Source organism: Battus philenor, unplaced genomic scaffold (assembly GCF_028537555.1).
Source record: "Battus philenor isolate CCGP_79_NKW_IND1 unplaced genomic scaffold, ilBatPhil1.0.hap1 SCAF_27, whole genome shotgun sequence".
NCBI classification, from domain to species: Eukaryota; Metazoa; Arthropoda; class Insecta; order Lepidoptera; family Papilionidae; genus Battus; species Battus philenor.
In genome coordinates this window covers 1,362,532-1,378,526 of record NW_027181690.1, presented here as the reverse complement: position 1 = coordinate 1,378,526, position 15,995 = coordinate 1,362,532, and the positions used below count along the sequence as shown (strand labels likewise).

General features: G+C 33.0%; 1 protein-coding gene across 1 annotated transcript in view; it reads right to left on the bottom strand.

Annotated features, from left to right (window-relative positions):
- Positions 1–15,995, bottom strand: part of LOC137925347 (myrosinase 1-like) — a 35,506-nt gene that overhangs the window by 3,837 nt on the left and 15,674 nt on the right. Inside the window, exons 5-9 of the mRNA XM_068768770.1 lie at positions 8,641–8,901; positions 5,854–5,942; positions 3,939–4,086; positions 2,292–2,458; positions 1,007–1,159 (exon numbers count right to left, since the gene is read on the bottom strand). Coding sequence (XP_068624871.1) covers positions 1,007–1,159; positions 2,292–2,458; positions 3,939–4,086; positions 5,854–5,942; positions 8,641–8,901 — 818 coding nt within the window. The remainder of the gene's footprint in view (positions 1–1,006; positions 1,160–2,291; positions 2,459–3,938; positions 4,087–5,853; positions 5,943–8,640; positions 8,902–15,995) is intronic.

Genomic DNA, 15,995 nt, shown 5'->3' with positions numbered 1-15,995 from the left:
TATTTTCAACTTAGATTATGAAAACGATTTTTTTTACTTTATTATTATTACGATATTTCCTTTGTTTTTTAGTCGATGGACGCCCACTGCAAGGTCGCGTCTACCAATTCGTGGTCATCAGATCATCAGTGAACTGGTCATCATGGAGAAGGCATATGCCTTGGATTTGGTGTCCATCAGCTAATATAATGATGGTGATGCCGTTTAATTGTACAAACAAATAGACTCTTCACAAAACATAACGATGAACTATAGGATTTTCAACGAAAATTTTATGTTGCTAGTTTATACATGGTTTCGTGAAGAGCGCAAAACGCGCTGAACACAACCGCATTTGGCAGGCTAGATACGAGAGCTCGGCTCAGGGTTGACATAAAAACTCACCGACATAAACAAACTGCGAAAACTCATCAAGACATCTTTCCATCTCACACAACTACTAAGCGAGCACGGGTACTGCAAGCAGTACCTGCACCGTTTTAAAATAATCGATAATGAGACTTGCCCATGTGACGACTCCACAGTACAGACTTTTGATCACTCAGACACTGCTCCCGATTCGAATCCAAAATTCGTAACCACGTGACCTTATGTGAGAAACTGAATATACCTCCGTACTTACCGGACCTTCTCAAGAAAAAATCTACAGCAGAATCTTTTGATGAGTGTAATATGTAAAAATATTAGCTGTGTTTACCCATAAGAGTAAATTGTGTAAGAAAAATTGTAAAAAATTATAAAACGCTGTCGTGCCTCGCAGCTGGGAGTAAAAAGATCCGTATCAAATAGCGGTAACACTCTCCCAACTGAAGCGATAAAAGCGAAAAAAAAAATATATTGTAAAAAAACACTAGCGATATTTATATCGCTTAGAATTAATCAAAAAAAAGAAGATAAAATATGTCGGCTGATCAAAGATACTACACTTTGATCTTAGCTAAAAAACTGAGAGATGATTATGTTGATAAATAATATTTAAATTATACTGTATTATATGTATATATACCTGTTCTAAATGACTCTTAAAATATTGTACACGATCTTCGTCGTCCAATCTGCTGCTGAAAGTTGAAAATCCGTTTTCAGTGATGAAAATCTCCATGTCTCCGTAGTTTTTCTTCAGCCATTTTAATTTTTGACGTAATCCAGGTGCGTTGGACTGTGACGAATAAAATTTCAGGAATTAAAACAACAATTTAGATATATATATCTATCTATATATATATATATATATATATATATATATATATATATACATATATATATATATATATATATATATATATATATATATATACACCAATACCTCCCTTTGCGTCGTGGTTACGTTCCAAAAAAACACGACGCAAAGTGAATTAAGATTTTCTATAGCAAAACCATGTAAAGATCGAAGATAGGTTCCAGAGTTACGAAAATATTACTTTTTAAAAAGAATATTGAACAAAGTAAACATTTAAAAAACAATAATAAATTAACTCTGCCAATAAATAAATTGGAAATATTTATACCTTTTTTGTAAACAGAAACAAACGCAAACTCACCCGTTAAAATTTATATAAATTTATTATTCCCTTTTAAAAAAAAGGACAACACCCTACATTACAACACACTACGTAATTGAAACTGAACTCTGAAATTGCCAAAACAAAGTGAAAATAAAACCGTATTAAAATTGCGCTGATTTTTAGTTAGAAAGGGAATCCCTGAGTTTTGGCATGGCGCAATTAGAAACAAAAGTGTTGCCATCTTTTGGAAAAAAAAGAAAACAAAAAAAAAGTAAAAACTCGAATCCAAAGCAACGCAACCTCGAAAATCTAACGACGCACATTGAAAATTAGTACTAATTAAGCAGCGACGCAACTTCAAAAAAAACGCAAAACGAAACGACACAAAGCGAGGTATTGGTGTATATAAAACGCTTATGGTGTAATAGTAACGATGGTTTGAATTTATACGTATTATTGTACGAAAGAAGAAAGGAAATGGGGTAATTATACTTAATAATAGGTTGTTAATACTTTACAGAAGGTTCTCATGGAAAAGTATTTAGTAATCAAGGAGCCTTAAGAGTGACATTAACTCCGAGGCATATTCTCCAAAATATAGTCTTTTAAACTATATATATATATATATATATATATATATAACGATATATGACAATTGATACGCGACCCGGTTGGTAACGCCGCCGCAAATAACTGCGTGCCTTTTGACATGCCGCTGTCAGAACCATTAATGATGTAATTCGCGCGGTTGTTTAAACAATCGCGGTGATGCAATTGATTACTCACCCAAAACCACGATGATGCTCCTCTCTTCCATTCAGGTCTGACACTCATCACCGCTCCCAGCTCCACGGCACCATTCCCAAGCGGCCAGTTTCCGAACACATCATCATCTTTTGCCTTTCTAACTATACGAGAAGTATAGTAATTCAACCCGTAGAAATCATAGGTGCCTGGAATTTTTTTTCATTGTGAAATAGTAAAGAATCTAATGTAATAACCAATATGTCTATATCTTTACTGTCTTATATTTTATTATCTCGAATTTTAAAATGCAAATTATTGCCATGTAAAACAATATTCATATCGACACTCCAGTAGATTAACAAATTATAAATAAATACATTTAAAACTTTTAAGTTAAACGGTTTTTTAATACTCATATTGTGGTGGTTGTGGAAAAATATGTACCTAGTCCGCCATATTGGAACGGCGTCCATCTTGAATTTTAAATTTTGACATAATCATCGTGTTTTACTAGTGTAGCCCTTTCATTTGATACCCATATTGAGGGGGTTAAGGAAAAATACGTAATCCGCCATTTTGTATCGGCGGCCATCTTAGATTTATAATGTTATTGATTTTATTATATTGTATTGTCATCTAAATTAAATGTGTGTACCAAATTTCAGATCAATCTGACAACGGGAAGATGCTTAAATTTCAATTTCTAATTTTGACCCAAATAAACAAATTCCGTACGGGTCGAACTAAATAAAACCGTTTAAAAATTATCAACTAGATCACATCACCTTCATCATCTTTGTAGATGCAGGACATCACAGTTAGATATAGGCTTCTCTCATATATTTACAATACCGTCTACCTATAATAATCTGTCTACCTTATTTTCTATTTTTAAATATATCCCAATTTTAAAGCCTGTCGTTCAACTCATATAATGGTTGGACAGGATCTGTATATACATTGTAATTTTTCAAATAATTTTAATTAATTTCCATATTCATATTTCATCCTTTTCAAAGTTTTCTATTCTTTCCTCTAATTTCCTACACAATATCTTTCATTTTCCATACTTTTCTTAGATACATCGCCTCACTACCTTTGTCTTCCATACAGAGTTGAACAATATTTACGTTTACTATCTTTTTCGTAACTTATTTATTATTTATTATTATTTTATTACAATCTATATCGCACTTAATTTAAATTTCTAATATCACAACAATTTTATTAGCAATTTTATTTATTTCTTTTACTATTTTTCAGGACTTCAAAAAAGTCTGGCGACAAACCTCTTTGGTTATAATCTGTCTACCTTATCGTTCTATTCTCCGTCTGCCAGTTCGTGATCTCTATCCGCTATGTGATCTGTCCACTGCTAATTCATCTGTTCGCTGATCTTTACTTACTTTCATTAGTCCACGAATCTGCTCATTCCTAATTTAAATTCCTACGGAAACATCTAGTACAGCCTTCTCGATAGCTCTTTGAAAGAATGTTAGCATAAGAATGAGGCTCGATCTTCGATCTTCTAGAGAAATTTCTTCTTCTTCCATTGCTCGTTGACTTGAGCATTCTATTTCTCTTCTTGAGAAAATATTCTGAACTTCGGATCCTTTAGTTACAATTGTCTGAACAATAAGGTAATATGAACCGAATTCAAACACTTCAAATATGTAATTTACTCACCTTTAATAAGGTCGATTTCCTCCTGTGTGAAAGGGGGTAGTCTTGAACGCGCGTATCCTTGACGCTTGCTGTTCTCGGCTATTATTTGTTCCAGTTCCGGAGGCCAGCCGCCAGTTTTCGTATAGATTGGATGGGAGTATATACCTGCCTAGATAACAATAATATAGCTCCATATATATAAATAATGATGACGGTAGGTTTATCTGCAATAGACTAATAATGTCACACTAGAAGTAACAATTCCACGAGCTATTTTTTTATTAATTCTAATTTGTATCGCTAGTGGTTTTTTTTATACAATATTTATTTTTCGCTTAAACTAAACGCAGACAGTTGGGAGAGGGTTGCCGCTATTTGATACGGATCTTTCTTCTCTCAGCTGCGAGGAACGACAGCGTTTTATAATTTTTTACAATTTATCTTACACAATTTTCTCTTATGGATAAATACAGCTAAAATTTTAATATATTAACAATACAATTTGGAATACTCAATTACATATTAGTTGCTACATTATTTTATTTCAAGTCGCTGCCCAAGCGCTACAGACCGGTAAATGCCTTGAGATTTAGGACAATGTGCCGGGGCAACTCATCAAAAGATTCCGCTGTAGATTTTTTCTTGAGAAGGTCCGGTAAGCTGAACGGAGGTATATTAAGGTCCACAAAACCACGAGCTATTAACAAAAGCTGTAACAACCCTACAAGGCTAACAGCGACATGCGCACGGAGGAACTGGACACGATTCTGGCTCGAAGGGGATTCGCAGGGATAAAGGTTTAACATCAGCGAGCGTCCCATGTGCCCCTAGGTCCCAGCGGTGGGCCATCCACGGTGCACGCAATAACAGGCTGTTCCTTATACAGAAGAATAAAAGGTGACTGTAAAGCAAAGATGAGAGAAAATTTCTCCAACGACAGTATAGCATACCGCATGGGAGACGATGGGAAATGTCACATTTTTATGTGGCTTGCAAAAAGGTTGTGAAAGGTTTAACAAAACGGAACAAAAGAAAAAAAAGTGCGGCAAAGGATGAAAGATGAAGTATAAATGTGAAGTGAAAATATGCCGCGAGAGTGAAACATACTATGAAGAACGGAAGAGAAAAAATGATAGAAGTTGTAAAGGGTGAGATAGAAAGAGAAAAGAAATAAAAATGAAAATGATATTGAAAAATATATCCCAGTTCGTAAAATAAGATAGAGAAAAGCATATTTCACAGAAATACCGATTGATTTGCTACCGCTCCGGCATTGATTTTGTATACTAGACGGCAAAAGGTTGATAACGAAGGTGAATATATTGATTAGAAATAAAAAGTTGTTAAAGATATAGTCGTGTGAATTTAAGTTAAGAAAGCGACATTATTTCCGGTCACCCTAATATATACTGCGGTAGACGTAGACAGGATTTTAACTTGATCGATGACATATTAAATGTCACAAGAAATCACTGATGCGTGCAGCGCAAGCATCTTAACGTTCTTTAAGGCCTATGTAGGCAAGAAAAGGACCAATATTTAGCCACTTCCGCACATGCAGTGGTAGTCGTGCGACAAAGTGCACCGCCCGCCAGCCCGATGATAAATGCGCATGCGGCAAACAATGCGATATACACAACTGCCACCGTCAAATCACTCAACACGTGTTTCACCCCTCCACGGGGCATCTTCAGGAGTTATGTTACACCGATTAGTGCCAAACACAGAGTGACTCCGACTACCACTGCATGTGCGGAAGTGGCTAAATATTGGTCCTTTTCTTACTTAGGATAGACTTCCGAAAAATAACGCCTGATTCCATTAAATGCCTATGTAGGCGGTAGAAAGACGCAGTAGATTTTGGGATTAGTTTAATAAACACATTGTACACTTTGATGCGATTTACATTTTCCATTTAATTAAAAATAAAACTTACCACGTATTGTCTCACTCTTTCTGCTATATCTGCATCTTCCGGGCTGTCTTCTTCAAACCAGATCAGCTGATTGGTTAGTCCAATTTTACCTTGAATAGAAATATATATTGGAAGTTTACTATAGATATTATTTTATGATTTTTTTTATTATATACTCCACAGATATTAGCGTCTGTGACTTTGTTTTTACGATTACATTTAATATATCATATATAACAGTGTTTACTAAACTAAGTTACTCTAATCTTAAACTTTTCCTAACTTAGATCTTTAATTATTTCAAATTAACTATAATTATTTTTTAATCATTAGTGTGTTTAGTTTTTTACAACGCCTTTTTAATATTACAGTTTGTGCTAACATTTCCTAAATTGCAAATACTTGATGGCAATGTGAAGTAGGATTGAGTTAGTACATTATACGTTGAAAATACAAAGACAACCGATTAGCCTTAAGGCATTTTTGGGTGACTTAATACCATTTTTAATTATTTGGCTATCACTTAACCCTTAATAGCCTAGAGTGTCAATTTTGATACCAATCTTTTAAACCGAACGTTCATAATACTATTAGTTTTTTTTATAGGTTGGCTGTACGAATTTTACTGTTGTATAATATTCTTTCAGACGAAATTTAAAAAAAAATCTATTTTTCCCTTCATTTAGACCCTCAAGCAAACACAGTATTATTAAAAAAAATCACTTTCGTAAATCAGGCTATTAAGGGTTAAATTTGCAAATTTTAAAACTGTATACAGTACCCGGCGATTAATATTGCACATCGACCGAAAGAGCTAATTAGATCGGCTAATTTCGGTTTTGTAGAGCGTTATCTCTGTCGCACGAAATACGATTGTCAAAACGTCACATTGGTAGTGTGGGACAGAGATAGCTCTACGAAGCCGAAATTATCCGATTATCTCTTTCCTAAAGTCGATGTGCAATATTAATCACCGGGTACAGTACAATTTATTTAATTAGAAAAATAAGGTTTATCTAAATGAAGTTCGCTCACGGATATAGACATCGTATCAATATACATGACGTCTTTAATATGAGTCATTGGTATACATATATATATGTTTTGAATATGTGTAGAGATTAGCAATATCCGATTTCATTTAATAAGAATTTTCAATTCATTCATTGTTTATCAGTAAAAAGGTTATTGGTTAGGAAATGAGGATATTTTAAGAAATTTTAAGGTCAATAACGTAACTCCTAAAATTACTCATGTTATGAGTCAATGTAACTGACGGGCGTTAGGACTGAAAGGCTCTGAGTGGTGAACATAAGCCAGTGGACTGGACGTCGATAGGCTCCTAGGGGCTCCTACTAGGGGGTTGAAAGAAGTCCCTGGATTTAGGCAGCGCAGGACTGCTCATTGTGACAACCTTCGCGAAAAGCCTTCATCTTCCAGTAAATTAAACACTAGTAATCATGTAACTACGGGTCTTTTAAATATACTTTTTTTTCTTATAAAATATTTTAAATATTTCACGACGTTATTGAACGAAATTCACTTATTAGGACAAATCGATATCAATATTAATTTACACACTGTATTTTTATTTAACGTGATATTTATGTCAATATGTGTATTATATCTGCTATATAGTCTATATAAATCCGGTCTTATTCTAAATATCTAAGAGTGGCTTAGAATATTAATGACGATATCTGCTATATTAGATCACTATCTAATGTTATAAAATATTTTTTACAATTAAATTAATGCAAAAAAAAAAGTTTTTAATTTATAACGAATTTAAATAAAGAAGGAACATGTTTAAGTGACCGCGTAATGAATAAAAGATGATGTTTTTATAGTTGAAGTCACGACTGTGAATGAGGAATATATTAAAGAAAAAGAAGGCTTTTGTATTATTGCCTTTAAAGGAATAAAAACAATTAAAAATGATTAAAATCATCATCTTCATCATAGACACCCACAGCAATCTCAACAATGGCTGGTGTCTTTTGCTGCACGCAGTCAGTTAGTTCATCTAGTGGGGAGTCTTCCTGCGTTACGTTTATCTTCTTGACCACTCTAGAACATTTCGATCCTCATGACCGTCAATTGCACAAGCGATGTGCTTCGACAACTGCTACTTTAAATGAGCAATTCTTCGAGCTCTTCATAAATGTAAATAAGAATAATGAACAATTGCTTTGGTAAGAAAAGGAGCAATATATAGCTACTTCCAAACACAGCTTTCAACTTCCTAACCAAACATAGAGTGACAACAAGTTAGTACTAATCAGTGTAACATTACTTCTAAAGATGCCCCGTGGAGGGGTGAAACACGTGTTGAGTGGTTTAACGGTGGTAGTTGTGTAATTCGCATTGTTTGCCGCATGCGCATTTATCTGGCTGGCGGGCGGTGCATTTTGTTGCACGACTATTACTACATGTGCGGAAGTGGCTCTATATAGGTCCTTTTCTTACTTAGGATGAACTTTCGCAAGGTAACGCCTGATTCCATTAAATATATAGCTACTTCCAAACACAGCTTTCAATTTCCTAGCCAAACACAGAGTGACAACAAGTTGGCACTAATCGGTGTAACATTACTCCTGAGGATGCCCTGTGGAGGGGTGAAATACGTGTTGAGTGGTTTAACGGTGGTAGTTGTGTAATTCGCATTGTTTGCCGCATGCGCATTTATCTGGCTGGCGGGCGGTGCATTTTGTTGCACGACTATTACTACATGTGCGGAAGTGGCTCTATATAGGTCCTTTTCTTACTTAGGATGGACTTCCGCATAATAACGCCTGAATAAATTACCGTGGTACATATGTCTAAATTCTTCATCATAAATTCTCCAAGCCTTCGCGTGTGCTAGTAGCATATGCTTAGCGCAGAGGTAGTTGGCGAACTCCGGGTCTCTTATGCCAGGGGCTATGTTGCCTGTATTGTACGCCACGTCGCATGCCAGCAGCGGTTCGTTGATAGTTATCCAGGTCTTCACGCGATCACCGAACAAAGTGAACGCGACCCTTGCGTAGTCGGCGAACCAATCCACTACGTAAGCATTTGCAAAGCCACCTGGAACAAAATTGCATTAATATAATACTATTATCAAAAAATATTGTTCTTCCAAATAAATTTAATTTCTTTCAAAGTAATCCACATCCGATAAAATACACTTTTGCTAACGCTATTCCTCAAAACAGTCGGAATAGTCTCTTCGATAGAGGCTAATATTAAAAAATTAAATATTTTTAGATATATTAATTATCCAATAGTATAATGTATTATCGTTTATGAAATTATTAAAAAATGTATATATTAAAACAGGACAAATAAAAAACAAAATTGACAAAACGTTAAAAAAAACAATTAAGAACTTATTAATAAGCTATATTAACACGAAAATACTGAAAAAAAAACCCAAAAACGATTAAATTTCATGACCATACGAAAACGCATATATATAAAAAAGATATATAACGGATTATTTGTAGTGAAAATTATGACAGCTTCAGGTAAATTAAAAATGAAAACTGATGTCTTGCTACATTTTACGTATAACAAAATAGAAACAATATTGTTTATTAAAAACATTTTTTTTTACTAAAAAACTCTCTTGTTTAAAAAACCTTCTCATATTTAAATTTACATTTATATTTTATTTTCTCATTTCATCAAAAAGCATTACAATAAACGCTATGTTTTCGTAATGTATTTTATAATTTATTAAAGTTAAATGACATTTACCCAGAGCGCAATACAGAGAGATATGGTTTGAATTTTGCTGCGAAATCGATTAAAAAATGAGAACATTCCTTGTCTGTAGTGGCGGTGGAGATAGGTAGATCGCTCGTGCAACCGATAAGTACAATTTAGTGGGTAGGCGCACCACTAGATAGACTGATAACGTAGTAAAAGTCGTAGAAAACTGGATGCGAGCAGAGAAAGACCGAAGAGAGGAGAGCGGGTATCTTGACGATCTTTGGTGAAAGATTATCAGTTTTTAATTCTTACGCTTACCTAGGTAACATAAATAATTTTTATTAAAGCGAATGGTTTTTTATTATTAATTCTAATTTGTATCGCTGATGTTTTTTTTACTATATTTATTTTTCGCTTAAACTAAACGCAGACATTTGGGAGAGGGTTGCCGCTATTTGATATTCTCCCATGAGTTATGAATTACGAAGTGTGATAAAAAATACTAAATACCAGGAACTACTGTATCTACGTCCGTTTGTACAAATACTTAAGATCAGTGATTCCCAAAGTGGTCTATATCGACCCCTAGAAGTCTATGACAACCTGCAAGGGGTCTACGTCAGCGAAAAAAAAATTTTTTTTAATGTTACGTATATTTTACATAACAGATACAAAAATTTTATTTTGAGTAGTTTTAATCAATCAATTAATAAATGTATTAATTAACATGCGTTTTTACTTTAAGTTTTATCACTGAACTTCACTACAGTTAGAAATTTACTTGAAATCAATATCAGGTAAGTAGGAGGTCTACCCAACACGGAAAAACATGGCAAGGGGTCTACGATACAAAAAAATTCGGGGAACTCTGCTTTAGATAGTCTGATACGTTTATAACAAATGAATTTTTTGCATTCAATGTTTTAGTACAGTCCGTTCTTCGCCTTCGCCTTTTAAATACACTATATACGTCACCTATTTTTGGAATTTATTGTTATTATTTTGAAGTTATAAATTATGAGGTTTGATGAAAAATGTGAATGAATTTTTATACTGTTATGTATATATTGTTTAATCCATTGATATTGTCTGCAGCGAATTTGAAAAACAGCGACTTGTCTATCATCTTTTACAGCTAGAAAAATGAGCTCAAATTCGCCGTATTACATTTTGTTTTAAATGTCAAAAAAGTGCCAAATAAGCGCACATAATGTTAAAATTATTTTATGGTGATTATTGATGACTTTGGAGAGTGCTTAAAAGTGGTATAAGTTATTTAAAAGCGGTAATAAATCGATTTAGGATGGGCAAAGGTCGGAGCGTACTTCCGTCTCAAAACCCGAAGAAAACGTGCAAAGAGTGGCAAAAATGGTACCATCAAATATGCGATCGGTTCAACAGCTTGTCAAGGAACTAAACATTTCGTATAGCTTCGTGCAAAGCATTTTAACCGATGTTTACCAAAGAAGTTCAGTGCGAAACTCGTTCTTACAAATCGCTATTGATTTCCGAGTTTTTGAGTTAACGTCTGTCTGTCCAAACCTGCCTTACTCTTGATTATCAGCAGGCTTTTCTGGTTCTTCCCGAAAATAAAAACCGTACTCAAAGGACTCCGACTTGACATTTTATAAGAACTAAAAAAAAATTACGCTGTTATCCCTAAAGAATTTTTTTTATAATCATTATTAATGGAACATTTAGTCATAAATCAATGTTAATTTTTTTTAAAAAAGTTTATTTAATTTTACTATCACCCCAATAAAATAATTTTAATTAATTCTAATTTTATAATTTATACATATAGGGTCTTCTTGTCTTTTAAAATTATTTTAGCTTTTTAACAAAAAAAACTAAATTTTATAAATTAAATAGAGACAGTTTATATATAATCCAATCTTTCGTACAAGTTACCGATTAAGAGACTATTGATTATGCTACCTTTGCACAGTCAAAATACTGCAACCCTTTAAGAATTTATCAGTGGGCAGACTAGACTGAATATTTTTTTCAAAAAGACATGTTTTTGATAAACAAGTGAATATGAACATTACAGGGAAGAACATGCAGGGATGCGTTGTGCCCTGGAAACGTCGACTAAACTGAAAGGAGATATTGAAAGCATCGCCTTAATGATGGGCGACGACAACCTTCGCCCATCATTCCTATCGTTTGCTCGTAGGGTGGTAAGTAATGCTATTAAAAGGAACAAAACCAAATAGAAAAACGGGAACCAATAATGAAATAAATGCACATGTAAACGAACTTATCAAATAATAATAGAATATAAGACAAGTCTAGCAATGTATTAAAAAATTCAAATCCAAACAAATCTGTGATATCAAAAAAATAAAGATAAAGATTGAAAAATAAATGTACCTAGCCACCTAAGAGTAAAAAAGATGTGGAAAAGAAGGCGATGAAAGCAAGAAGGAATGAAAGAACAAAAATTGCAAATTATTGTGAAAGATAAAAGGAAAGAATAAAAGAAAGAAATTGAGAAGTATGAAAGTGAGTGTCGAATAAGATAAAACTCTGAAATAATTATGTGTAAATAAAGTCCCTGTCCCAAACTAGATAGGAGGTACGAGAGGCTCCCAATAGCGGGGGCCATTAAAAAAAAAGAATATGAACATTGAAAGGCCTTTAGAAAGCATTTCAAAAGTGCTTTTGAAAGTAAAATCAACATTGGGACAAGTGCAATGAAATCAAAGAGAGTAAGTACTTCGAAGGACTTCATTTAAATATGCTGTATATTTAATACTTCGCAATTAAAAAAATACCATACTTTTTGCTCAAATCTCGTTACCATAAATATATTGTAAGACCACAGTAACAATTTTGTCTTTTTAAAATAGTTTTCTAAAGTATATCCGCAGCTATAAGCCGTAAATTGCTCCAAAGGCTTTAATTTGCCCTATATTTTCTATCTAAATATATTCTCTTAACCACACTTACTTAGAAATATATTACTCAGCTGCACTATGCGTTTGTTTATTGTTACACCACCAACTAGAATAAATTTGAAGGAAAAACATAACATATATATTCAATTCATTTTGGGTAATTCTATTGATATTATTTATTAAGAAACTAATAAAATTTAATTTGAATTTAATTATATATATAAATTAATTTAACTGAATGAAACACACAAAAATATTTGAAAAACGCTTCCAAATATAAAAATAAAAATCATTGAAATGACAGTGGCGCCATCCTAAAATTGGCCAAAATAACTTAGAAACCTTCATAAGCTCATGCACAACAACTTCGCTAATTATTATCATATAATCAAATGAATAGTTTAGAATTTTATAGAGGACATACAGACAGACAGTCATTTATATATATATAGATAATACATCTAAAAGTATATTTTCTCACAACCATAAGTCCAATTCGGTAATAAATAACGGCTGCGAGCCGTGGTAAGATTCCCAAAGAAGCTTTTATTCTAATTTATGTAAACAAAGTTTAAGTAAAACCGGATCCTATATATGCAAATAAAATAGGACAAAAAAACTCTTTATTGTCAAAATAAAAGAGACAAATGTACTTTATAGATATCATTATCTATTGTAGTTTTAAAAAAATAATTAAACACATACGTGGTATACAAGTTTTTTCAACAATAACGACTTTAATGTCACTTTAAATTTATTAAGATCGATTTCTTGCAAACTATTAACTGTTTATGTTTCCGTACTGTGGTTCTCTGTAAGAGATTGCCTAGAGTGATAAGACCGTCTATTTCACTTTTTTATGTTACGTTATGTGATAAATAGAAAAAAAAAGATACAAATTAACTTATTTTTTAACTCTGTTACTTAAATATATTAAAGGGACCGGAAAGTATTGTCGTTTCTATCGACATATTTTACAGAAAAACCCGATTGGTTTTCACAACAGCTAGTTCACAATTTTAGCGGTGAAATTTCATATAATATTTGTATAAATATATATTTTTATATATATATATATATATATATATATATATACATATATGTATAAATATATATATGTTATTTGTGTATATATACATACATGTATATATATATATATATATATATATATAAGTAATGTCGTTTCTGTCGACATATTTTACAGAAAAATCGATCGATTTGTTACCGTTCCGGCATTGATTTTGTATACAAGATGGCAAAAGGTTGTTGATAACGAAGGTGAATATATTATTGATTAGAAATAAAAACTCCTTAAAGATGTAGTCGTGTGAATTTAAATTAAAGCGACATTACTTTCCGGTGCCCCTAGTATATATCATGTAACCTGTATATGCCAACTGTAACAGATGTAACAGCCCGAGTATAGAATGATATGCCGGCTTCCTTAGTTCTTTAGAATTATAACCCAGGTCTCTTCAGGGTAAGAATAAGGTACCTGCTGACTCTGGGTGCTTAGATTTCAACCATATCGTCGCTTATCATCAGACGAGGTGGTGATCAAACGCAGATAAGTAACTTAAATAAATATTAGGGGGACCGGAAAGTAATGTCGTTTCTGACGACATATTTTACAGAAAACTCGATTGGTTTTTACCGCTACGGGATTTTGTATACTAGATAGCAAAAGGTGGTTGATAACGAAGGTGAATTTATCGTTGATTAGAAATAAAAACTTGTTAAAGACATAGTCGTGTGAATTTAACTCAAGAAAGCACACTTTACTTTTCGTTCCCCCTGATATAAAAGCTGAAAAGATATTTTATATATATGGAACAGATTATACAGGCTGTGTAACAAATTGAATCGAAAATAAAACCTTGAATAAATCAACCTTTTGTGTTGCCATTGTTAAAATTGCAACAATAAATATTAAATTCTGGCAACGTTATACGAATGCGAGGAATACATGCAACGCATTCGCAATATAAATTCAAATTAGGCTATAATTCTTCCTTATCGAGGTCATTTAGACAACGTAAAACAACATTTAAAATCTAATCCATTGTGCGCATAGAATGTATTTTTTTTCAGTCACATAGCAGGAAAAGCCATGATGATCTTGAAAAAATTTTGATCACTTTGTAAAAGGTAGATTTGTGACCACGAGGCCGCAGCGTTGTGACCAATTCCAAACAGGTCTGAATCACGTACGTAAACAAAGTAACACACTAAAAACGCACAGATGGTATAATCTTCCAAAAAGATTTTCAAACTTTAGTTGTGGAAGATACAATGTAAGAAAGAGAAAGTAAGTTTAAAGTTTATTAATCAAATTGTACACTGGGCTAGTATAATGAACCATGTCCTTTATCTAAATGGAGTCCTATGACCCTGAATTGGAAATTAAATAATTTTAATCTAAATTAGACTGATAAAAGAAATGTAAATCAAGTGCGATATAGATAGCAAGAAAATAAATTAATTGTTAAAAAAATAATTTATTAAATAATATTTAATAGAATCTGACGTTATTTTGCGGAAGGCCAATATTTAGCCACTTCCGCACATGCAGTGGTAGTCGTGCAACAAAGTGCACCGCCCACCAGCCCGCTGATAAATGCGTATGCTGCCAACAATGCGAATTACACAACTGCCACCGTTAAATCACTCAACATGTGTTTCACCCCTCCACGGGGCATCTTCAGGAGTTATGTTACACCGATTAGTGCCAAACACAGAGTTAAACACTAGACACTTGAGTGACTACGACTGCATGTGCGGAAGTGGCTAAATATTGGTCCATTTTTTACTTATTAAATGATAGTCAACACTAGCAGTGCCTGCGACTTCGCCCGCGTGGAATTTAACCAAAAAAATATTTAGTTTGTGTTTTTTTTTTAACAACAGTATCTTAAGTAACTTCTTATTACATCGGCTACCTGCCAGTATAAGTCCTGTCAAAATCGGTCTCGTCATTCCAGAGATTAGCCGAAACAAACGTACAGACGGATAAAAATTTTAAAAATGAAATATATATTTATGTACCATAAATATGTATGCGTGTAGTAAAAAGAAGTTATTATAATATTACGCACAGATAATCCGATCTTATTTATTTATATGTATAGATTAATGTATGTTATAAATAAATTAATATCTCTGAAATATTTTTAAATTACTCTATTTTTCTACAAGCACTTCTACAGGCCAATGACTTTTGACGGTAGTAAGTTTGAACCAGTTAGTATTAGAACAGTGATTCCCAAAGTAGTCTATATCGACCCCTAGGGGTCTATGACAACCTGCAAACGGTCTAGGGGTCCATGAAATGAAAAAGGGGGTCTACGATAGTGGATCTCAACACATACACTGAAAGTACCTATTTACTTACATCATACTATCTTATAATATTAAAACATTTACATTATTTATAAAAGTACCTATGAAGTAAAAAATGTATTATATAACGAAAAAAAGAAACAGACTGAAAATTGACGCCAAATGTTGATAATTTATTATTGAAGCATCAGGTTCATCCTTCTCACTAAAAATATTGACTTATTG